This window comes from Pistacia vera, unplaced genomic scaffold (assembly GCF_008641045.1).
Source record: "Pistacia vera cultivar Batoury unplaced genomic scaffold, PisVer_v2 Contig784, whole genome shotgun sequence".
Taxonomy (NCBI): domain Eukaryota; kingdom Viridiplantae; phylum Streptophyta; class Magnoliopsida; order Sapindales; family Anacardiaceae; genus Pistacia; species Pistacia vera.
The window spans coordinates 185452-210800 of NW_022196650.1; the positions used below are offsets into that span (position 1 = coordinate 185452).

General features: G+C 38.8%; 1 protein-coding gene across 1 annotated transcript; it reads right to left on the minus strand.

Annotated features, from left to right (window-relative positions):
- Positions 1-6034: 6034 nt before the first annotated feature.
- On the minus strand, positions 6035-10466 carry LOC116116812 (protein NRT1/ PTR FAMILY 8.3-like). The gene is made up of 5 exons (XM_031402865.1): positions 10312-10466; positions 8906-9011; positions 8614-8831; positions 7959-8515; positions 6035-7054 (listed from the first exon to the last, which is right to left on the minus strand). Exons 1-5 carry the CDS (start codon positions 10462-10464, stop codon positions 6232-6234), a joined length of 1857 nt encoding a protein of 618 aa, XP_031258725.1. The 5' UTR covers positions 10465-10466; the 3' UTR covers positions 6035-6231.
- Between the last annotated feature and the right edge of the window lie 14883 nt (positions 10467-25349).

The window sequence follows — 25349 nt, forward strand, 5'->3', positions numbered from 1 at the left end:
TATCGAATTGTTGTGGTTGAATAGAAAATTTGATTGTTAGGTTGCAAGAAGTGTGCGTACTTGAATTGGTGAGTTGTTGTTGAAATTTTGTGTTGATTGAGTGTGGGTTCTATTGGGTTAAGAAAAGTGGTAGATTTTTGTTAAATTATGTTGAGAGAAAAATGTCACTTAAAACATTGCGAGGGTAAGGGCAAGCAAGTAGACAACAAGTTTGTAAATTTTAAGGCTAAATAGCGTTATGAAGTAGCCGTTCAGAAAAAGGACAAGGGTTTTATTCCAGTGAGAGGGATGACTAGTACCTTTGCAGAAAATTGGGCAACAAGAAGGAATTGGGTAACCTTTTTGGAAGAACCTAAGCATCTAGTCGTAACACCCATTGTACGAGAAATTTATGCTAACTTCCCTGAGTGTGACCCTGGGCATGTGTTTGTGAGGGGTGTCAAAGTTCCATTTAGTGCCCGGATCATCAATGAATTTTATGAAATTAGGCCAATATAACATGATGGTTACTTGGAATTCAAGGCTAAGGACATTAATTTTGAGGATATAATCAGGGTAATAGCAAAGCCAAGTACTTCTTGGGAGATCACTAAGAAGGGAAGGAGAAAGTTGAAGGGGACTGATTTGATAGTTATAGCTAGAATTTGGCAATACTTCATTTGTGCGAGGCTGAGTCCAGAGACACATTATAGTTCAATGGATGCAGATAGAGCCATTTTACTTTATGCCATTGCAACTAGAAAGAAGATGGATGTGGGTGAGATTATAATGAAAATATAAGGCATGCAACCAAACCAGTGAGAGCTAGCTATGCTTTCCTGCATCTCATCACAGAGATTTGTATGAAAGTTGGAGTTCAAAAGAGATGATAAACTGCTTATTCATCCTGCCCCAATCCTCAACCAAGTTTATGTCTAGAGACTCAAAGATAAACCTACTGTTGAAGGAGTTAGCTTAAGCTCAAAACGACCAAGATCAACTCCCACTGCAACTACACTTGCACCCTCACCCACAACAAAAGATCTACTACAAAAAATTCTAACCAGGGTGAAGAGAATGGAGAGATGCCAAGACTGGTTGGGAGATCAAACCCGAATCTTGTACGAGATGCAGTATAAGTGTTGCACCAGTCTGGGCATAAATGTGTTCAACTTCCAATGGCAAGATTGGCAAGAAGATGAAGATCAAATTCCTGATGATGCCATGGATGAAGATGACAACGATGAGGGAGAGGATGAAGATGAATGAAACCTGAGACACGTTTATTTTTGTTTTTGTTTTATTTTTGTACAGTAGAACTCATTTTATTTCATGTATTTATATTTACTTTGTTTTTGCATTCTTAGGTTTTAGGGTTTAGTTTTCTAAGGTTTGAGAATGAGATGTAATTTTTCCATAATCTGTGAGGTTTTCTAACACATTTTGGACCCTTGAGTTTTTATGTGTTTTTACAAATTTTGCTGATAAAGAAAACTATGAAGCGATGTCTAGATTTTGTGCTCATTTCGATCTTCATGGATTAATCGGGGGAGTATCTCATAACCTTAAGCTTGTTTTTCCATTCCTATGTTCATTATCGGTTGACATTAAGGACAATGTCATTTGAGTTTGGGGGGTAGAGAAAAATTAGAAAATTTTTGCATGTTTTAATTGACTTTCATCTTTGTGTGTTTTATGGTTTTTGCGTTGTGTATTTTGATTTTGGGTGTTTGTTGTTATTTTTTGTTGCCTAGACTAATTGCATAAGTTCATGAAGTTGTGTATTTTGATTTTGGGTGTTTGTTGTTATTTTTTGTTGCCTAGACTAACTGCATAAGTTCATGAAGAGATTTTGATTGTTGGAATATTATTTATAGAAGATGCGAAGCATTTCTTCAAGTTTATGTTGGTTGACTTGATTTAGCCTAAGGTTTGTTGAGTGGTTTAACCGCAATGTTCATTCTTTTGGCATGCTTATGTAGCTATGTAAAGTCTTGATAATGTTGGTAGACTCTAGAACCCAGTTGAGAGGTGTTTGAGGCAAAATTCTAGGATTAGACATTGTTGAGGAAATGATTGAGGCAATTTTTTGGAACATTTGAGCCTTCTTAGCCAACCCATAAATGAATTGTCCCTAGTCACCTGTTTGAGCCTTTTGATAATATATATATATATTGCCTTATTTCTCTTTCGTGCAACTAAATTGTCCAACCCCTTTACCCTAAACACTTTATCATATCCTTTAGGAGAACTTAGGACCTTGTGTATAACATAAAAGAGCTTTGGAGGTGTGTGAATAACTGATGGATCAAAAAGTTAAAGTTTGGAGGTTGTAAATTAAAAGGGGCAAGTAACCCCATTCTGATTGCATTGTTGTTTTTGGGGTTCTAAACCAAAAAAAAAAAAAAACTCTATATATAGTTTCAATTAAAGTTCTTGATTTACTTATGCATTTCCAGTACAAAAATAAGAAGTGCATAAGTTTGGATTGTAAAAAGGGTTGATACTTTTGGTTGGTGATTGAGAAGGAAAATGGGACTATTGTAGCTCTTTGTGTTTGCATGAGGAAAACCGAGTTCTCTTGCTTTTTTTTCGTATCTTTTTTTTTTAGCCACGTACCCAAGCTTAACGTTACAAGCTTACAAAGACTTGTTGATCCTTAGCAATATCTAGCCTACATTAATAGAGAGTGGTTCTATACTTAGGCTTATGGAGTCTACCACCATTTGATAAACTTTACATTTCTGCATAAAATAATCTGGGACGGAAGGTGGATTGAAGTGGGGACTACCTACTTAGGAGACCGATAGAGAAAGACAGTCAACTCAATTTATGACTTTTTGGAGTGCTAAGTATTTTCTTGTGATAATGTATCAACAATTTTTGAGACTTGCATTTGCAATCAATTCTAGGCATTTCTTTTGTGTTTAATTTTAATTTTCCCTTGCTATTTTAGTTTTATGTTGTTTTTCGTTTGTTTCACTTTGTTCCTGATTCTCGAGGACGAGTATACCTTAAGTTTGGGGGGTATTTGATAATCCTAGGATTATACTATTTTTCTATATGATTTTGTAGGATTTTTGGATACTTCTTACGAGTTTTGTGCCTGAATTGTTACTCAATTCTGCATATTTTATGTTCCAGGCCAAAACATGCAATTGGAACACAACAAAGCAAAATGAGTTTCCAGACCCGAAATCAAGCGAAATTCAGAAGATTGAGAAATTATGATGCTGATTGGAAGCACCTTCGGAGTTTGTTCCTATTGGAGATCAAGAAGATCAAAGATTCAAGTGAAGAAGCAAGCAGAGGGTAGCTCCATAAATTTAGCAAAGAAGATAAGAAGTTCGCCATGACAAGGTTTTCTCTTCGCCGCGACAAGCTAGCCTTTGGAATCGTGGGTCAATAAAACTCAAGTCGATGCCGCGGCAAGATTTTTTCTTCGCCACGATGAAAACTGCAATTTTAAGTTTTTGTTAAAACGTTGCGTTTTTCTTATATAGTATTAGGTCTAGGGTTTTAGGCGACTATTTAAGAAAAAAGTTAGCTTATTTTGAGAGGGAGATCGACATTTTGGGAAATGGGGGAGAGGAGAAGAAGATTGGAAGAATTTGGGTCTCCAAATTAGAGAAGTTTCTTTTCCCTTTGTTGTTTTATGATGTTGAACTCTGATCTTGTTATGTATTTAATGTTTATGTCCATTTTGAACATAAACTAACTCGTTTTTGGGTTAGGGTGGGTTTTGATGGATCTTTGTTTATAATGATTTAATCTATAATATCTTGTTGTTTTTGGGTTCTATTGCATGGATTAGTTGTTTATCTTTGTTCTTACTACATTTGATTGTTAGGTTTTTGAATCAAATGAATGTTGAGCATGATGAGACTGATAAGTGATTCATGTGTTAGCTTCTTAAGGTAAACACCATAGATTGAGCAAAAACTAGAGATAGACAAACGCAATCTATAAAATCTTTATAGGATTGCACATGCTTAAGGGACTTTGAACTATTAAATTTCAATTTGTTGGATGCGGAAGTTTAATAGGGATAAGTAGTAAATTATAGCCTGAAAAATGTATATTTTACAACCTAGGGAGTCTGATTTGTAATTCGTGCATGTGAACTTGAAGATAATAGGATTATTAGGTTGAATAAGAATAACTTGGTGAAATCGAAACCCTAACCTCTCTTCTTGAATTGAATTTCGTTGTTGAGTTGCTTTTATTGTGTTAAATATAGTTATCTCTTTTGTTTTGTTCTAATTTAGTTTTTAGTAGCTCTCACAAATCCAAATTTTTGTGTTCTTCATTTAGTTATAAAATTAGGAAAATCTATACTTAGCACTCAATCCTCATGGGAACAATACTCTATTCATCACTTTATTACTTTTTGCGACTAGTACACTTGCTAAATATACATGTTTGTGAAATCACACATCAAGCAACCATTTCTTTGTTAAGGCCACCATCGCAATATGAATCAAATTATTGAAAATTTCTCTTTACCTTCTCTGATTTGCTCCCTCTCGTAATCATTTTGAAGTTTAAAAATTTTAGCGGTAGGGTTTGGAGAAGAAGAGGAGGAGAAGATAAAAATTACAATTTTTGTAAACAAACTATAGGGTGTATTTGTAATTTTTGTAAACAATTAGGGGTTTATTTAATTTTTACAAAGTATATTTGTCATTTTTGTGAAAAATATAAGTGTATTCGTAATTTTCCTAGGTACCCTAAACCAAAGTAGAAACCTGTGTTTCAGGTTCCGATTCCTTGCATTTAAGAACCAAAGCTGAGTGATTCCGGTTTCAGTTCAAATCCCAAGAATCGGCCTGTTTTCATTATGGTTTCAGTTCCATGGGATTTGGACGAGTACTTGGACCCGCCCACTCCTAGCTGTATATCATGATAAAGATCCTTTCGTACTACTCATCTTATACCAAATAAACCCAACGAATTATTTTAGTCAATTGTAGAGGAAAGGTTTGAGAGAATTTTTAAAATATGAGGGAGGAGAGGGATAATATTTTAAACTTATGGGAGTGTCAGAAACCTTAGAGGAGGTGAGGGATCATAACATTTTTTGGTTTCGTTTTAAAATAATGGGTCGGCTTAGCTACCCTTCACAAGGGTAATAAAATTAACCTATCGAACTTATAATACAGTAAAACCTCTCTATAGTGATATTCCATATAAGAATAATTTTCATGTAGTCATAAAAACTTTCGGTCCCAACTTGGGCCAGTTATAAATAAGAATAAATTTCACATTGTAATAAATTATAATTTTTTTAGGTCTCATCTTAAGGAACTTGCCTTTACATAATAATAATTATATGTATATTGCAAGAAATATATGTTATTTTACATTAAAGGTTTATGATGAAATAAAATATTTATCTAAAGTTGTTTGGGACAATGATTTATGCTTTAGAGTTGTTACCACATCTTTTATCTTACGGATACATAATAAGCCATCAGCATGGATATTTTCTTGTTGAAGCCAAAATATTTCTAGCTCTCAAGCATGTTTAGAGCTTCTTGTCATGAAATTTTTGTATTTTCATACTATTATCCTCAAGATTATCTTCTTCCTCTTCTTGTCTAATTCTAGTAAAAAAAAAATTTCAGTTAAAACATATACGACTTGTTGCTCATTTGGATTATTGAGGAAGAAATTAATATCTATTTGATTAGTATAGTAAAGTTGTCAAATTTGATCACTCAATTTTATTGTAACTCTTTGATATCTATTTCCGTACTATCCCAATGTTATTAAAATAATGAATTAAAATCCTAATACTACTAAAACATGAATTATAAAATACGAAATCAAAACAATAATTCTTGTAACTACACCTCTATTAAATTATAAAATCCTTATAATAATAAATTTAATTGATCCCACGATTATGACTATAGAGAAGTTCTAATGTAATAATAAATAAATTTGTGAAGTTATCACCTATAATACTAGTCCATTATCAGTAATGGAAATGAACAAATTCGTAATATTTATCATAAGAACAGTAATGTGGAACACGCATAAAAAATATGGAATCAATAACAAATAACAAATAACATAAAGTACATACGTGTAGCTATTACAAGCAGAATAGATTAGATATTATTTTACGTACATCATTTTTCAGTCCACCATTACAAGCAAAATAGATTAGCTTTTGAACCTTCAACTGATTGCAGAACATGCAGATTTTATGTACACACCATTTCTATTTAAAGTTCCGTAAAAAAATTAAGAAGCCTTCTTCTTCTTGTACTTTTTGGCACAAACAACATACACCAACATGTTAAAGAAGCTGAGTCCAGCCAAAAGCCAGAAGAAGTAATCAAGATGACCCTCATTCAAGTTATCCGGAATCCATCCAGTTTTCCCACCTTTAGTTGTGAAGTACGTTACCATTGTCAAAATAAATGAGCTCAGGTAATTGCCCAATGACGTTGTCAGAAGTGACAATGCGCTGCACAAGCTTCGCATGGCATCGGGAGATTGGTCATAGAAAAACTCAAGCTGCCCAATGAATGTACATACCTCAGCAGCACCCAACAAGAAATATTGAGGAATTTGCCAAAAGATACTTAATGGCACGGCAACATCTTCATCAACCAGCCCAAGCTCTCTTGCAATCTGTAGCCGGTTAATCTCCACCAATGCAGCTGCCGACATGCACAGAATTGAAAGAAAGAGGCCAATTCCCATTCGCTGCAACTCTGAGAAGCCTCTCTCCTTGCCTGTGAACTTCCTTGCAATAGGTACAATGAACTTATCATAGATGGGGACCCAGAAAATAACACTGATAACATCAAAACTTGAAAGAGAGGCCGGAGGAATGGTGAAAGAACCAATTGATGTGTCCATCATCATCCCTTGTTCCACAAACATTGTAGACATTTGGGCATAGACAGCAGAAAATATAATTCCAGTAGCCCAGATGGGAAACATACGGATTAAAATTTTCAATTCCTCCACCTGTGTTACAGTGCAAAGCATCCAAGGATTGGAATAATCCCCACTTTTGATCTCAGTATCTGAAAGCACAGCAGCTTTATCAAGGCACCTGCAAGCAATAAAAGTGGGTATTCGTTCTTTTTTTTTTTCACTTCTGGGAGAAAATTTCTACTGCTTTAAGGAAATCAAGAAAACTTAAATTGAAACTTCTATGCAAGCACACTGAAGTTATCCCAATGTCATACACAAAAAGACTATATTAGAGTCATGCAAGCAAAAAAGAGGAAAAAGAAATTAAACAATATACTGAGAAATAAAACAGATTTATTATAGCTTTACTTAGAAGTTTCATTACAATGTATTTTTCCTCAATCTTACATCTAAAACTAGAAGAGACAAATTCAGAATATAATCTCAAATTTTATAAAACAATTGTGAGAAGTGCCTGCAAAATTTGAAAGCAAGCAAATTAAATTAAATTACAGATGCACTGAGAGCTTGTGTAAAATCATTATACTGAAATTCCATGAAATGTGCTACATAACTGAAAACATATATTATCATTATTCTCAGAACTACATCAAATAATTTCATCTAAAGATTTTAAGGGCAACATTCCTAATTTTCAATATCATTAAGCTATCCCTATTTAACGTGTCTATCTTGTGTTCAAATGCTCAAAAAAAAAAAAGATGAGACAGAGAGAGAGAGAGAGAGAGAGAGAGAACCTATTTAAATTGGAAGTTGAAAAAAGAAAAATGAGACACAAAGAGAGAGAGCCTAATTAGGTGGCTACTTGTTAAAAGGTCTAAATTTGTAAATTTGAATTAAAAAATTACAAGGAAGACAGATAGAGACAGACACAGAAAATCTAATTTTCGTGGATGTCCAATACACACCCCATTATGACCTTTCTATATGTAACATGAAAATAAAAAGTCATACAGATTGGAAAAAAATATTTTGGCAAGGATAAAAGTGTTGAAACTCAGAGAGATGAAGAAAAATTTTACTTAAGTTCATCACTATGCTCGATCTTTCGACTTCCTTCAATGGCAGAGTTTTTATCTTGAGTTTCATAAAGGAGACTACTGTCTATAGGTACCTCCAAATTCCACTTACGGATTGAAGCAACCAAAACCTGACACATTCTTGTAACTGGGCTTCCCCCTGGTCTTTGAAATCTATAGAGGGGAGTGCCTGAAAAGAAACTTGCAATTGCAGCGCCCATAAACAATGCAGGAATTCCAAATCCTAGACCCCACCCAGCATTGTCTTGAATCCACACCAGGAAACTACTAGATATCAGAGCACCTATATTGATAGAAAAATAAAACCAGTTGAAGAAGGACCCCTTCTTTACTCTTTCTTTAGGATCAGTATCATCAAACTGATCTGCCCCAAAGGACGAAACACATGGTTTAATACCACCAGTACCAAGCGCAATCAGATAAAGCCCAAAGAAGAATACTGCATACTGAGCCAGAGTAGCTGAAGGGCAGGCAGAACCCACACATTCAGCAGGTTTTAGTGCAGGAATTGATGCTGAAAGGGTCAATGTGCACATTCCCTACACCAAAACAAATTTATGTTACTAAAGACTTCATAAAATTTTACAAAAGACATGTAGTCAAAAGAAACAGCTGCAGTTAAAGCGAGATGAATTACAATAAAGTAAATTGTGGAGAAAGCAGCAATTGTCCAATATCTTCCCCAATAAGCATCAGCTAAGATGGCTCCAATAAGAGGTGTAAGATAGCAAGTGCCTTGCCAGGTGGTAACATTTCTTGCAGCAGAAACATTTCCTTCGTGTAGTTTGTTGGTAAGATAAGAAACAAGATTGGTCGCAATTCCATAGTAGGCCAAACGTTCACAACATTCAGTACCTGTATTTTAGATTAAGAACGTCAGAAATAGAAATATTCAAGAAAAAGTGCCATAAAGAAAAATGATAAATCACCCAGTATGAAAGGGCATGCTCTCCAATTTCCAGTATTCTGCTTCAGAACAGGTTTCCCATTAATGTCTACGGAACCATCTCCTGTGTACAATTGACTGCTCTCATTCTAAAGATAGGCAAAAGAAGTCAAGAGTAAGATAGATAAAACAATACAAGGCATACTCCAATGAAAATATAAGAATAATTAGTTGCTTTTAATTTTTATCCATGGATTTTCACAAACGTTAAGAATAGAGATTTAACAACTTATCTTTGGCTTTTTAGTATCTTCCAACCATGATTGTAAAAAATATTTAATTACCCAAGGGAAAATCAGTCATCCCCTAACATAAACACATGGAGACAGGTCCAACAATCTGAAGTGCACAATTCTATATACCATTAAATATTAAAGGAAAAGGACATATTACCACATAAAAATGCCAGCAAAAGAAAATACAGAATTGGTAGAATACACAAAAAGAATAAGATAACACAACTTATACACACATATAAAAGAGCACTTCAATATGAATATTACATCAATAAATTTCAAATTCAACCTGATTGGAATCACTTGGATTCTCATGGCAGCCCATTAAGATGACACAGACCCACCCTATAGCATTCAATCACTACAACCTGACACTGCTCTAAGTACACAAAGTGCAGAAAATTTACTTTTGGATACAGCAAGCCAATATGGGCCCAAGGAATTCAACTCAGCAAACAATGATGAGATGCTGAGTCACTCCATAAAATTCTTATACGCTTAGGAACTTATGCCTAAGAATTTTAAAAGAAGAAAAGAATGATAACAGAAGAGAAACGTGATGGTGCTATAACAATATATTGATATTGGGAGTATGATGTATGATGAATTCAAGTAATGATTCTGATTCCCCAAGAACGGAAGCCGTACAATGAAAACATAATTTACTATGCATCCCCAAAATCAAAAATTTAAGAAGTTTACACATTCACATATGATCCGATTATGCGAAGACCATATTCAACCATTCGAAAGCAAACCTATAACTAAATTCAAAATACGACCATATAGTTCAAGTACGCCTTCAAGCTTCTATATGGTCAAACTAAACATCAAAGAACTCTAAAAATATAGACTTAAGAAAAGGAAAAGTAGCTGCATATCATTAGCCATTGAGCTAATTGAATTAATTTCCAACTACCCGAACAAAGTCTACAAAGTCTAAGAAATACTTTCATATGCAATCGACAATAACCCAAATTAAATTAACTAGATCCACAGCCAATCAGAAAACGAATTCCACAACAAAAGCTTTGGATTTTGACTTTTCCACGAATTCAAAATCTCTAAATAAGATTGCAGCAAAAGCAAAACATCTAAAATTTGGTTTTGTTCATATAATCAAAATTAAAAGTTTCGAAAATTAACGGAAAACCTGGGTGCGTCCTTGTTCCAAGAGCAATCTTTCTTCGTCAATGGAGCCCATACGGAGTTTCTGAGTTCTGCAAGTTTTATCACTTTGGGAATTGAAAATTGAAACGCTATGCTGATGGATAAATGTAAGATACTTCGTTAACTTGGAAGACATAAAGTATGGGCCACGGAATCTTATACAGTATACTTTCCGTGTCTGACCAGCTACGGTAATGGGTTTATAACAGTTTCCCCCTCTAGGTTTGAAGAAAAAAAAAACACCAAGGTTTCCGGATAGTAATATGTATACCCAAAATATTCATTACTTTACCATAATACTCTTTGTCTAATTTTATATTCTTTTCGGTTCTTATTTCTTCAATTTTAATTATAGCTACAGTAATATTTATTAACCAATTTTATATAATAAATTATAATTAAAATAAATATATGAGTAGTTAAATTATTTAATTTTAAACAATAAAATAAAGTTCAAAAGAACCTAAATTTAATTTATTGCATAAAAAATGAATAAGATAAAAATGGGAGGGTGGAGTATAAAGGTGAAACCAGGATTTTATTTTGGGGAGGGTTAAATCTTTTTAAATAAAATTTAATTTTTTTTTTTTATATGAACTACACTGGTATAATAATTTTTTATTAATAGAAAGAAGACTCATATATACAATTATGGGGACATAATAAACGTACATTTCCAGTTATTTATATTCACGATAGTTAACTTGTTATATAGTCATTGAGTTTTTTTTTTTTTTTTTTTTAATAACTATAGACGTAAAAATCTACCTGTACGGAATGAGAAACTGATCCCGTAAGGTTGAGGCCACTAGCGATCTGCTACACCAGAAGTCTAATCAGGGACTGTGATTATAGTTGTAATGCGAAGTTCTTAAGCGGGAACTCCGGGGTCTGAAGGTGTAATGTCATCTCCTTTGTGAAAGGGTTGGTCTCTGTTTAAATAATGACATCTAGTCTCCCAATCCTGATGGGATTGAGAGTTCTCATAGTAATCTGTTTCCTCCATGGGTGTATCCTTTAGCCCCCTTATCTTGGCGTGAAAGGGAGTCCGAGTATGATTCTGACACGGACCTTGGAGGAATTGGGATAGTAATGGACTACCTTATCAGTGTTCGAGTAGGAATGTGATCCGTAGGTGACTGTGGGCTCTGAATTTGACCATAGGCCCTAGAGGTGTATTGGGATCAGGAGGCCTGGGTTCAGATGGTATGGACCGACAATACTTCATACCGAATGGGCCTCATCCGGGGAATTCTGGCTTAGGCCACATCGGGACTGGGCATGAGCTTTTCCTCACTGTCAGATGCGTTATCCTATTTGGGCCGAGGACATTTTTTGGCCCTAACAATTTGCCCCCCGCTCTCTGAGTTAAGGTGTGCTTAACTTGGAGAGTAGGAATCGCCCGAGGCGTCTCCAGTCGTCCTTCGCAGTCGACCGATTGCTGGCACGATCGCGCTAGAAGTTAGTGGCGTCTCCGATGCAACTGATCGGTCAGATGGAGACGGCGTGTGGTCAAGAGGCACTCGATGTCCTTCACCGAGTTAGGTTGTGCAACCAACTCAAGGGGATGTGGTCAATCAGTGTGCGGGGCCGAGCGGACTGGGGTAAGGGTGAACCATATGGTGTACATGTATTCACTTGGTGTGTCCGGCCGAGTGCAAAAATGAACAGGTTACCTATTACAGGTGTCTTCCATCGGTATGTCAAGTCGAGTGAGTGAGTAAACGAGCTACCAACTGAAGGTGCATTCGCTTGATGTATTAGACCGAATGAGTGGATGAAATCAACTCGTCCGACTTGCCTGAGCACATGGAGGCTAAGCAAGGGATCCCACGAAGACGTCTTTACTAGGTGCCATTGGGCCGAATGGGTTATACTAGGCCCAACGTTGCTGTGGAGGCTCGGGTCGAGCGGTCGAATCCAAGCCAAGGGTCGTGTGAATGCTAACATATGCTTAGGTACCCACTCGTCCATTAGAGAAGACCGATTAGCTGGGCCCTTTTTTGCCTCATTCGTTTCAAGGCAAAAGGTGGGGTAGACTATTCCAGGCTAGTCGTCGCGGCTGGGAGAATCTCCTAGACGGGTGAAGCATAGAAGAGTGTCGGCTTCGTTGCAGGGGCTAGCGTGTTTCAATGTGCTAGCTCGGTGGGGTAGGAAGGGCGATTCAGCGTGGCTTTCGTACGGTGTTGAGATTTCCTAGGTGGCGCAGATCTCTTCCACGTGTACGGTGGTGATTCGGTCTTCGTTTTGGGCGGGAAAATGAAGAGTCGCTCTGTCCCTAGGCCAATTGCGGGCTGCCACGTGTCTTACTCTGTCAGACTTCTTCCATAAAACCAAGAGAGCCGACTGATCTTCTTCATTTTCGCGTTTCGTCCATCTTTCTTTAGTTTCTTCGATTTTTCTTTCATTTCAACTCTATTCAGTGGCGGTGGTTTTCTCTAGTGGATTTCGGCTTATTCACGGTAATCTCTCTTTTTTACACTATTTTTTTGTGTGTTTTGTTCCTCTTTTCGTGAGTTTCTGGTCGAACTGGGATTGTTTTGCTTGATTTTGAGAGATTTTTGAAAAGTTCTCTAGGAAAGGTTCGAGTTTTGCTTGAACAGAGAATAGGGAGGATTTTTTCAGCGACCGAGTTTTCTGGGTTTTAAAAGATAAGTTCGACTTTTGAAGTTTTATGTTCGGCTCATCCCGACTTGCTTGACCGAGTCGAGCACGGTGTTTGGTTAGGCTTTTGAAATTTGGGGGTCATCTGGGTCGGTCAGTCAGTCTCTAGGATCAGGTGATAGGTGCTTGTCCGAGTCGAGTCAGAAACCGAATACGAAGTTGGAAGGGTTTGATTTTATTGGTCAGTCGGTGGTATAGGACGATTGAATCTTTAAGCTTAGGTTAAGTTTGTAAGTTGATCGGTGGCATGGGGCGAGCGGGACAAATTAGTTGCTGATTTCGGAGATTAAGTCGGTCGGTTGTGGGAGGCGATCGGTGAGCTTGCGGGTGTTGAAATAGATCAATTGGTGGTGAAGGTTGAACGGTGACTCCAGGTTTTGAGAAGTCAAGTTTGTGGGTTGGAATAGGCTGGTCGGTGGTGCAGGGCGAGTGGCAACCCGATACTTAGTAATTGGGGAGGATTGTGGAGTTGAGTCGGTCGGTCGATTGGGTAGAGTAGATACGCTAAAAATGTCTGATTTGGAGTCAAGTAGTTCAGGTGTGGCTGAAGCAAATGTCGGGAACGAGTACGAGAGTGCCCCGACCATGGTGATGTTGCCCGAAGGGGGCGTTCAGGTCGGTATAACAACTGGTGTGAACGTGGCTGCCCCAAGGATGAGTGCTGCTATTCCGAGTGATCCGGATAGGCAAAGGGGGAGTGGGGAAGACTCCGAAGGAGTTGTTAGTCTATCCTCATTTGGAAGTGGCTCTGAGAACGAGCCGAGTCAACAAGGCAGTGGGATTCTAAGCAGGGATTATCCGCCCGTGCTTAAAGATAATGATGTGTGGCAAATCCGGACAATGTATCACATTCCAGATTCGATCAAGATCAGGGCGTCGCGGTCGTATGAATGGGTTGACTGGGAGGCAAAAGGTTGGGTGAGCATTTATGAGAAATGGTTTCACGACGGGCTGAGGTTTCCCATCCCTCGCCTCGTTTGGGAGGTGCTGAACTATTTCATGATTGGCCCGTCTCAGATCATGCCGAATGGTTGAAGGTTGCTGATGGCACTGGAGGACCTTTACGTGCGGAACCAGGTGATGATTAGGCTACACGAGCTACTGTATTCGTATATCCTGAAGAAAAATGACAAGGAGAATGGTCGACATCTGATCAATCTTAGGCATGATCGGTCTCACTTGGTGACCGACCTTCTGTCAAGTGACAAGAACTGGAAGGATCGGTACTTCTTTGTGAGGGGTGAGGAAGTCTTCGAGGAAAGAGGCCAGGGCAATGCGAGCCATTGGTGAGAAACCTTGTCTTTGTTTTATATTTTGATTACTAAATCTTATTGTGTTTCTTTTTTGCAAAGCTTGAATTCAATCGGGTCAGGCAGAGTGGGGACGGCTTGGACGTGCAGACCCAAAAGGTTCTAGTCATTCCCAAGGCGCATAGGGATTGGCGAGTGGTGTTGGAGGAAGCTAACCTCAAGACCAGCCATCTCTAGGCTGGAGTAGAAGCTATTCAGCGAGGTATCTCCTTCCCTTCGTTGAAGCAAACTTGGAATGTGCTTCTAACTTGCTATTGCAATCATACTACTTATGGTAAGTCTAAGCTGAACCCACTAACTGTTAGAGAGTTTGCACTTGCAGAAAGATTAATGAAGAAGCTGACCGTCCCCAATGTGAGCAAGTTTATCGCCAGGCGTTAGGAAAAAAGGAAGAAGGAATCCTTGGCCAGAGAGGAGAGAAGAGCGGAAAATGTGGTAGTGACTCCACTGAGTCGTCGGCCTGCCGCTGGAGCCAGGTCATCCCAGACCGCAATCTTGGACGAAGAGACTAAGATGATCACCATCAAGATTCTGGCTTCCGTGTCAACCTATTATGACTTGGCTGACTCATTCCTGTTCCCGACGGATGAGACCCATTTGAACTAGATGGGTGTAGTCACAGTCGCTGACTGGGGCGGTATCCCGTGCTTTCCAGGTAGGGCAGAAGTTTTTGTTTTACTGTGTTTATCGTGGTTGTCTACTGATCAAATTGTTTTGTTGTATAGGCATTCACGAGCAGTCTACACCTGAGGAAGTCCATCGTGGCACAGGAGAAGAGGATATAGGATGTGTCTACGACAAATACCAGTTTGCGCCAAAGAGAGGCGGCAGCCCAAAAGGTTGAGCAGGAGAGCCAGCGGCGTCTGAAGGAAGCCGAGGGTGAATTGGAGAGGTTGAGGAGAGAGTTGGCTGAGAAGATTGCGGAGGTTGATTTCCTTAAGAAGCAATGCCTGAGCATTACTGATGATGCCATTATTAGGGCCCGGGGATAGGTCATGCTTGAGTACAAGGCTGGGAACACCTCTCACTGGAACCCGGATAGGACATCCAGCTCATACGGGCGATGATGGAGGAGATTGGGCATACAGAGGAGTAGATTGATGAGCAGGTACTTGACTTTGCTAGCCAGCCGGGGCCATCGACTATCGAGGATGCGAGCGACCGGGCTGTAGGGATGAGTGCCGAAGCTGATGATAGGATGATTGAGTTGGAGATGGGTGAGACGACTCGCACCGATGATACTTAGTTTTATTTTTGTTTTTGCTCATGTATTTTGAGGCTTGCGATGCCCTTTCCTGGCGTGTGTGCCTTATATTGTACTTTGAACTTGGCCGATTGAGGCTTCTTCTATATTATGCTTGTGATTCTGTTTTTGCTGCTTTCTTTATGATGGGTGAATAAGTTGTTAATTGCTTCTTTGTTTGTAGATGCACTAGGGGTTGAATCGTATGCTTATGTTATGATCTTGGTGCGGCCCAGTGGTTGAGTCGTGTGGACTCTCTATTGGGTTGGGTCGATGACTTGTCAATTTTGAGGTATAAGAACCCTTCAATTGGTCTGGGCCAACTGAATGTGTAGCTTCATGAATCGAGCAAGGCTAATCGAAGGTGTGAAAACTCATGAGTCGGACAGGGCTAATCGAAGATGTAAATCTGTGAATTAGGCAGGACCGATTCGAAGGTGTATATCCGTGAATCAGGCAAGGCTGATCCGAAGGTGTAAATTCGTGGATCGGGTAGGGCTGATCCGAAGGTGCAAACTCGTGAATCGGGTAGGGCCGATTCGAAGGTGTAAACTCGTGAATCGAGCAAGGCCGATTCGAAGGTGTAAATCTGTGGATCGGGTAGGGCCGATCCGAAGGTGTAAACTCTTGGATCAAGCAGGACCGATTCGAAGGTGTAAATCTGTGGATCGGGCAAGGTCGATCCGAAGGTGTAAACTCGTGAATCGGGCAGGGCCGATTCGAAGGTGTAAACTCGCGAATCGGGCAGGGCCGATTCAAAGGTGTATATCCGTGAATCGAGCAGGGCCGATCCGAAGGTATAAATCTGTGAATCGGGCAGGGCCGATCCGAAGGTGTAAATCACAAAAAGAAAACAACCATGTAGACGAATGAGTTCACCTAAAAGTAGTAGCGTTTGAGGTGGACTGCATTCCAACTGTTGCTAATGTCTTTGCCTTCGGGAGTCTGGAGTCGATAGGCATCCTTTCTCGCTTCTTTGTGATCTTGTAAGGACCCTCCCAAATAGGGTCGAGTTTGCCAAAGTTGATCTCCCTGGTATTTTGAAAGACCTTGCGGAGGACCCAATTGCCTATTTTGAAAGTTTTGATCCTTATGTTGCGGTTGTAATGCTGGGCGACTTGCTATTGGTAGACTGCATTGCGGATGCTCGCCCACTCGCATAGCTCATCGACATTGTCTAGGTTCTGGCAAAGGTTCTGGCTATTGGTTTCCTCGTCCGCCCATTGGAGTCTGGTGGAAGGAACCGATACTTCGGTTGGGATGACTGCTTCAGATCCGTATGTGATAGACAAAGGAGTCTCGCCCGTGGATGAGCGAGATGTAATTCTGTAGGACCAAAGGACTTCGGGTAGCTCATCTGCACATGCACCCTTCGCTTTCTACAGTCGCTTCTTTAAGGTTTGCATGATGGTTTTATTCGATGACTCGCCCTAGCCGTTGGACTGGAGGTTACGGGGGGTAGAAAAGCTTAGCTTGATCCTCAACATGTCGTAGAAATCTCGGAAGCCTGAACTGATAAATTGGGATCCATTATCGGTGACGATTTCCTTCGGTATCCCGAACCTGTATATGACATGTTTCCAGATAAAAGGTTTTACCTCTCGGTCTCTGACTTGTGCGAATTGGGTCTACAATTCTTTGACTAGTAGGTCGTCATCTTCGAGTCGCGTGCTTGGTAAGTGTCTTACAGTTGGTTGACCACGAGTTGGGAGTCGGACTTCACCTCCAGCCTCCTTACTCCGATTTCTTTGGCTAGGGAAAGTCCAGCGATGAGAGCTTCATATTCAGCTTTGTTGTTAGTGCACTTGAAACCACATCATATGGCTCGCTGGATGAAATCTCCCTCTGGTGTAATCAGTACTAGCCCGAGCCCGCTTCCATTCACATTTCTTGAGCCATCCACTGATAGAGTCTACTTAGAAGGCGACCCACTGTTCATACATAATAACTCTCTTTCTGCTTTGACGGTCGTGCTCGGGGTGAAATCAGTGATGAAGTCTGCCAGTGCTTGGGACTTGACGGCAATACGTGGCTGGAAAGATATGTCGAACTCACTAAGCTCTACCGCCCATTGAGTGAGTCAGCCCAATAGCTCTGGCTTGTGTAGTATATTCTTGAGTGGAGAAGAAGTGAGTACGACAATGGAGTGGCACTGAAAGTATGGCCTGAGTTTCTTGGATGCATGGATGAGGGCGAGGGCCGATTTCTCCGGCTGACTGTATCATGTTTTCGAGTCAAGGAGTGACTTGCTTACATAGTAAACTAGTAGTTGCTTCGTATCATCTTCCCGAACTAACACTATTGAGATTGCTGTCTTTGAGACCGCCAGATAGGTGTAAAGCTTCTCCTCATCCACAGGCTTAGAAAAGAGCACAGAAGAGGTCAAGTATCTCTTCAATTGTTGCAAGGCTTCCTCGCAGGAAGAGGTCCATTCTAACTTCTTGGATTTCTTGAGTGTGTGGAACAAGAGGTGGCACTTGTCAACGGATGTGGAGATGAAGCGGCTCAAGGCAGCTACTCGTCCTGCAAGGCGCTGGATGTCTTTGATGCAAGTTGGAGATGGTATATTGAGGATCGCTCTGATCTGGTTGGGGTTGGCTTCTATCCCTCGCTGAGTTACCATGTATCCCAAGAATTTACCTGACGAGACACCAAATGAGCATTTGGCTGGATTTAGCTTCATGTTATACTTCCTTAGGACGGCGAACGCTTGGCTGAGGTGGTCAAGGTACTGCTCGGCTATCAAGGACTTGACGAGCATGTCGTCGATGTAAACCTCCATGGTGTCCCTGAGGTGTTTGACAAACATTCTGTTCACTAGCCACTGATAGGTAGCCCTGACGTTCTTAAGACCGAATGGCATCACCTTGTAGCAGTACTTTCCCCTCTCTATGATGAAAGTTGTCTTCTCCTAGTCGTTAGGGTGTATCAAGATTTGGTTGTACCCTGAGAAAGCATCCAGAAGCTTAAGAGCTCGTGGCTTGCAGTCGCATCAACCATCATGTCGATATGTGGGAGAAGAAGGAGTCCTTAGGACATGCTTTGTTTAAGTCCGTAAAGTTAATGCAAACCCTCCACTTTCCGTTCTTTTTCTTTACGACCACGACATTTGCCAGCCAGTTGGGGTAGTGGACCTCTCTGATCATACCATTACTCAGTAACTTTTCAATCTCTTTATTGACAATCCGGTTACGCTCTGGTGCGAATTTCCTTCTCTTTTGCTTCACTGGTGGGCGATCTGGATCTACTTTGAGGTGGTGGACCATTGCCTTTAGGCTTATCCCTGTCATGTCGGTGTGGGACCAGGCGAAATAGTCCTGGTTTTGTTTAAGGATTTCTATCAGTTTCTCTCTTGTCTCAGGCCTGAGGCGAGAACCTATGTGGGTCTTTCTTTCGAGGTCGTCCGGATGTATCTATACTTCATCCAACTCTTCCATAGATGGTTGATCTGGCTCGGTCGGAGGGGTTGAATGAGACTGTAATTGCTATGAAGCATTACCTTTGTTTTTGAAGGCGTTCTTGTAACAATCTTTGGAAGCCTTAGGGTCGCCCTTGATTTCCCGTACTCCCCATTTAGTAGGAAACCTGATCGTTTGGTGGAAGGTGGATGGAATTGCTCGCATGTCATGGATCCAAGGTCGGCCCAAGATGACGTTGTATGGTGAAGGACATTCGATCACTAGAAAAACAGTTTGCTTGTTTACTCCGCTAGCGTAAACAGGAAAGACGATATCTTCGATGGTCTATTTCTGTTAGGAACTGAACCCGACTAGTAGGGTCGGTCGTTTGCTGATGTTTGTTTCTTCTAGACCCATAGCCTTCACTGCTTCAAGGAAAAGAATGTTTGCTGAGGATCCCCCATCTATAAATACCCTCTTGACCAGGATGTTGGCGATCTGGAGGGAAATGACTAGAGCATCGTGAGGAGGGGCGACCAAGGTGACTGGCTCGTCATCTTCGAACTGAATTACTTGGTGGGAGTGTGACCGAGAAGACGGATGGATGGATTGGATTTCATGGTGGCTGTTGGCTCTGGCGTAGCGTTTGGCTGAGGAGTAACTAACCCTACTGATCTCTGACCCTTCTAAGATGATTGAGCAGAATCCTTTTGGCGTAGGTTCCCGCGGAGGTGGAGATGTTTCTTTTGTGCTTTTCTGGCTGATGGTATTCTTCCCTTTGTCTGTCAACGGATCTCGGAAATATCCCCTCTTCAATAGCGCGACGACCTCTAACCGCAAGGCAATGTAGTTCGCGGTATTATGTCCATGGTCGTCGTGGAACTCGCACCACTTGGTCGTATCCCTCCTTGCTTTGGCATTGAGCTTGCCTAGCCACTTAACGCTAGATCCCATTCCTTTCATGATTGCCACGACCTGGGTCGGTTCGACGTTGAGGTTGTACTCTGGGATTTTGTATTTGATCGGTCCGGTTGGTTTGTTGTCGGTTCTAGGTGGCTGGCGGTCATATGGCTTTCTGACTTTGTTCAGGTTACGTGGAGGGGGTTGGTGATGGGGTTCAATCGATCTGAACTCTGGCCTTTTATCATTTCACCTTGGGTCATACCTGGCATGACTTGCCCGATTCATCTTATCTTTCTCCCACCTTATTTGAACCACTGCTCTGGCCAAGGCGTCTTCCATCGTGGTGCAACCGAGCTTCGTCAGTTCTTTGTGTAATTCACCATCTGGGAGTAGACCTTTCCTGAAGGCGTCTACGGCTGTCTCGGGGTTACAGGAACGGATGGAAATTTTTTCTTTGTTGAATATGCTGACGTACTCTCTCAGCGGCTCCCTCTTTCTCTGGTATACTCTATACAGATCGGCCGATAGTTTCTCAAGTTTCTTGCTGCTGGTGGATTGCTCTACGAAGGTGTCAGTGAGCTATGCAAATGAGTTGATGGAACCATTTGGGAGGTTTGTATACCACTGAAGAGCTGGACCAGATAAGTTTGAACCAAAACTCTTACACATGCAGGCTTCCCTTAGCGTTTGGGGTATCGAGATGGTGAACATTTGCTGCATGTATGAGGCTATGTGATCATCCGGGTCGGTTGTGCCGTCATAAGGCTTCATGCCAAGGATAGTGAATTTGTGGGGCATGTCGGCTTGCGCGATCCCATCCACGAAGGGCGAATCGGCAAAGCAGTGAGGCTTGCTCTTTTTGGTGGGGATTGACATTCCTGGTATGCGCCTCATCACTGCCTCTGCGTCGGCCGGTCTCTTGGCCAATATATGTTCCATGGGAGAGGCGAATACCACTAGGTCATCCTGTTTGACTTGGTCGGCCATAGGATTCGCACTCAATGCCTTTTGTTAGGTCAATCCGCGTGGTGTAGCCTGATGGATCATCCCTTCGTGTATCGCTTGGTAGCCTAGATCCCTGTTCATTCCCTCCGGTTGGGTGACTCCCATTGTAACTGATTGGGTGTTTCATCCGACATGAATGGTTAGGGGGGTTGTTTGGTACTCGCTCGGCCCGTTGGGATGGATGGACTCGAGCGGGATGGTTTGCTTTGGGTGACTGTTCGGCCCGCGACGGTGAACCAAGCCGAATAGAGTTTGTGTAGGGATGGTTAACTGAAGGTGAAGGTGGGATGGCGAGGATGGGCGGTTCTTGTTGTAGCGGGTTTTCTATCACTTGGACGCCTTGATCTTGTGCTTGAGGCGGATCGACTGAAAAGGATTCCATTGGCAGATCCCTTTCTCCATGAATCAGGACCGAATATTTGACCAATGACGAACATAGTTGACGTGACCTTTTGTCTGAGGTTGCAGATTGGTGCTCTATTAGAGAGATTGCATAGATGGAACCGAGGCACGGAACTGATTAGGTGGTACCTGACAAGGCTGAAGCTCAAGATCATAAAACTGACTTACCTTCTCTTTCAGAGATTGGTTTTCAGCCCTAATAGAGGCGTTTTTGGTCTGGATGGCAGTGTTCTCAGCTTCCAGCGCGGCCACCTTGTTTGAGTTCTATTGCATGAGGGCAGTCAGAGCCTCCAGTTTGGCCTCGAGGCCGGGGTTAGCATTGTCAGCCATGGAAGGTTTCTTTACGTAGCAGGATTTGTTGAGCTGAATGATTGCTAGAGGCCCCATGGTGGGCGCCAAACTATAGACATAAAAATCTACCTGTACGGAATGAGGGACTGATCCCATGACGTTCAGGCCACTAGCGATCTGCTGCACTAGAAGTCTAGTTGGGGACTGTGACTACGGCTATAATGTGAAGTTATCAAGCGGGAACTCCAAGGTCTAAAGGTTTAATGTCATCTCCTTTGTGAGAGGACTAACCTCTGTTTAAATAGTGATTGTCTGGTATCCCAATCCTGGTGGGATTGGGAGTTCTCATAGTAATCTGTTTCCTCCAGGGGTGTATCCTTTGGCCCCCTTATCCTAGCGTGAAAGGGAGTTCGAGTATGATTCTAACACGGACCTTGGAGGAATTGGGATAGTAGTGGACTACCTTATCAGTGTTCGAGTAGGAGTGTGATTCGTATGTGACTGTGGGCTCTGAATTTGACCATAGGCCCAAGAGGTGTACTGGGATCAGGAGGCCTGGATCCAGATGGTATAGACCGATTGTACTTCATACCGAATGGGCCTCATCCGAGGAATTCTGGCTTGGGCCGCATCGGGATTGGGCCTGGGCTTTTCCTCATTGTCAGATGCATTATCCTATTTGGGCGGAAGACATTTTTCGGCCCTAACAATAACCATTAATAAGAAGAAGAAAAAAACACAAAACAAATATTTTTAATAAAGATTGATGGAAAAAAAAAAAAGAATATATAAATTATAATTGTTTTGTCATGTAAGGATTATGAATTATTTTTTTACTTGGATTAGTGAACAAGAGAAAATTTTACTTAGTATTAATGTGAGAGAAATAAATTTACATAAACAGAAATTGATTGTATCTTAACATATGGGAAATAATAAAGTTGTATCAATAAATTAAGAATGGATTTTATATTTTTAAGGATTATCAGATAATTATGTAATAAAATATTCTAATTAACACATAAAAAATATAACAAACTCAACCTATTTTTATTTTTATTTTTTCCAAAAAGTTGACCCGAGTTGTAGCTAGGTCAGCCTATAGGTAGCTCTGCCCTTGGGGCTTGGTGGAGTACAATGATATAAAAGATACTAAAGTTTTTTCAAAACAAAATTTCATATTATTTTCGGTTTTTTCTTCAATTTTATATAGTTAAAATAAAAACCGAAGAAATAAATATTGAAAAAAAATAAAAATAATACAGCCACTGATGGTAGGGCACCGAATTTATGCACCGAATAACGTGACAAAATCCTAATCGTTTATTAATTTTAACTTAATATTAATCAACAATCGGGATTTTATCACATCATTCGGTACACTACCGTCAATGACTGTAGCATTACTCGAAAAAAAATATAATTAGACAAAAGGTATTATAGTCATTATTGGTAAAGTAGTACATTTTTTTTATATATTTATTTAATAATATTATACTTACAAAGATTTTCATATAAAATAAGATGAAAAAAAATGAATGTAAGAATTAAATAAAAAGTCAGACTCATTATATGCATTCTTCTATTTATTTTTTATCACATCACCTTGTATAAAGATCTTTGTAAGATTTTTTTGTAAGTGTAGTATTACTCGTATTTATTACTATCCAAAAACTTTGGGTGTGTTTGTATTTTCCTCAAACCTGGAGGAAGAAATTGTTGTAAACCCCTACGGTATCCAACTAAACTTACTGAGCATTTTTCACCCTTGGATCATGCTCAAAGACACTTTAGTCAACCTTGAGGCCGAGCAAAGGTTGGTAACTCTAGGGTAAAGTTGAACATTGCCCTTTGCACTTCCTTTCTAAAACCGTAATATTATGATGTGACTTAATAAGTACACAAAAAATATAAAAATAATGATCATGAAATATAAAAATACTGATAATACCCATGTGGTTTAGGTCTAATTTTGGTTACCTCCTTTGGGTTTATCTTTATCCTATACTTCAAAAGCTTTTTTACTGGTTATTTTAATTTATGTTATATTTTTTATTAATTTTAATATTTTTAAATTAGTGTTAATTTATTTTGAGTTATTGTAGTTTAATATTTACATTGAATGAAGTTTTATTCTTAATTTTTCATCATTTTTTTAATTATATAATTATTATGAATTTATTATTATAAATGATAATATAAATAATAATCAAATTAACATAAATACAAATTAAAATAAATAAATAACAAAAACAAAGAACTAAAACATGTTTTGTAGTAGATGAATAGTATCACACTAAATTGGTGTGGATAAATAGTATCACACCAAATTTGGAATTTGGTATGATACTATTCAACCACACCAATGTGTTAGAACATCTCCAACCCAATACCAATTTGGTGTTTTATACCAAGTTGGTGTGAAAATTTTGCTCCAACCTAACACCAAATTGGTGTAAATGAATAATATCACACCAAATTTGGTGCAACGCTATTTATCCACACCAATTTGGTGTGACACTATTCATCTACTACAAAACATATTTTATTTATTTGTTTTTGTTATTTATTTTTTTAATTTGTATTTATACTAATTTGATTATTATTTATATTAATATTTATAATAATAAATTCATAATAATTATATCATTCAAAAAATGATGAAAAATTAAAAATAAAACTTCATTCAATGCAAATATTAAACTACAATAACTTAAAATAAATTAACACTAATTTAAAAACACTAAAATTAACAGAAAATACAACATAAACTAAAATAATAATATGGAATTTTACTTTTGTGTCGTTTTTTTTTTATTATTTGTGGCATTTTATATCAGATATAATTTTTTTATATTAAATGTAATGTTTATTTGATTAAATAAATGTTTAATTTTATTAAATTAGTATAATTTTCAAAGTTATTATTATTTAATAAAAATATCATTTCCAATATTTAATTGAGAAATGCTAGCCTTACAAAGAGAAATACAAAGAAGGGCATATAAAGACAAATCCTGCCCTTAAAAGAAGGGAAATAGAGAGAGAGAGAGAGAGAGAATCATGAAGATTAAGGGTAGGATTTGTCTTTATATGCCTCTCTTTGTAAAGCTAGCATTTCTCTATTTAATTAATATATATAAAAATAATTAGTAAAATAAATTAATTGCTGATTATTAATAGAAAAAAGAAAGAAAATATTATAAAGAATATTCTTTTTGGTATAATATTTTATGCAATAGGTTGGAGATGCAATAATGAAATTATGGATGGGCATAATACCTACCCACATGAGGACCCACCCCGCCCTAACCCAGCCCCCATATATATATATATATATATATATAATATATATATCTATATCTATATATATATATCTACACAATATATATATATATATATATGTGGTGGCATATGTAATATGTATCCATATATTTTTAATAAGGTTTAATTTTAACCATTTAATCCTTTATTAATTTTAATAGTTGAAAATCAATCAGTGAAGTCATAAATTATACAAGAATAAATTATAATTGTGTGAGTATTTTATGAAACATATGCAAATAAGTAACAAATAAAACTAAATTAAATATAATAAATCATTATAAATATTTGTAATATATTAATTTTAACCATTTAATCCTTTATTAATCTTAATAGTTGGAAATCAATCAATGAAGCCATAAATTATACAAGAACAAATTATAATTGTGTGAGTATTTTATGAAACTATATACAAATAAATAATAAATAAAACTAGATTAAATATAATAAATCATTATATATAAAACTAGTTTAAATATAA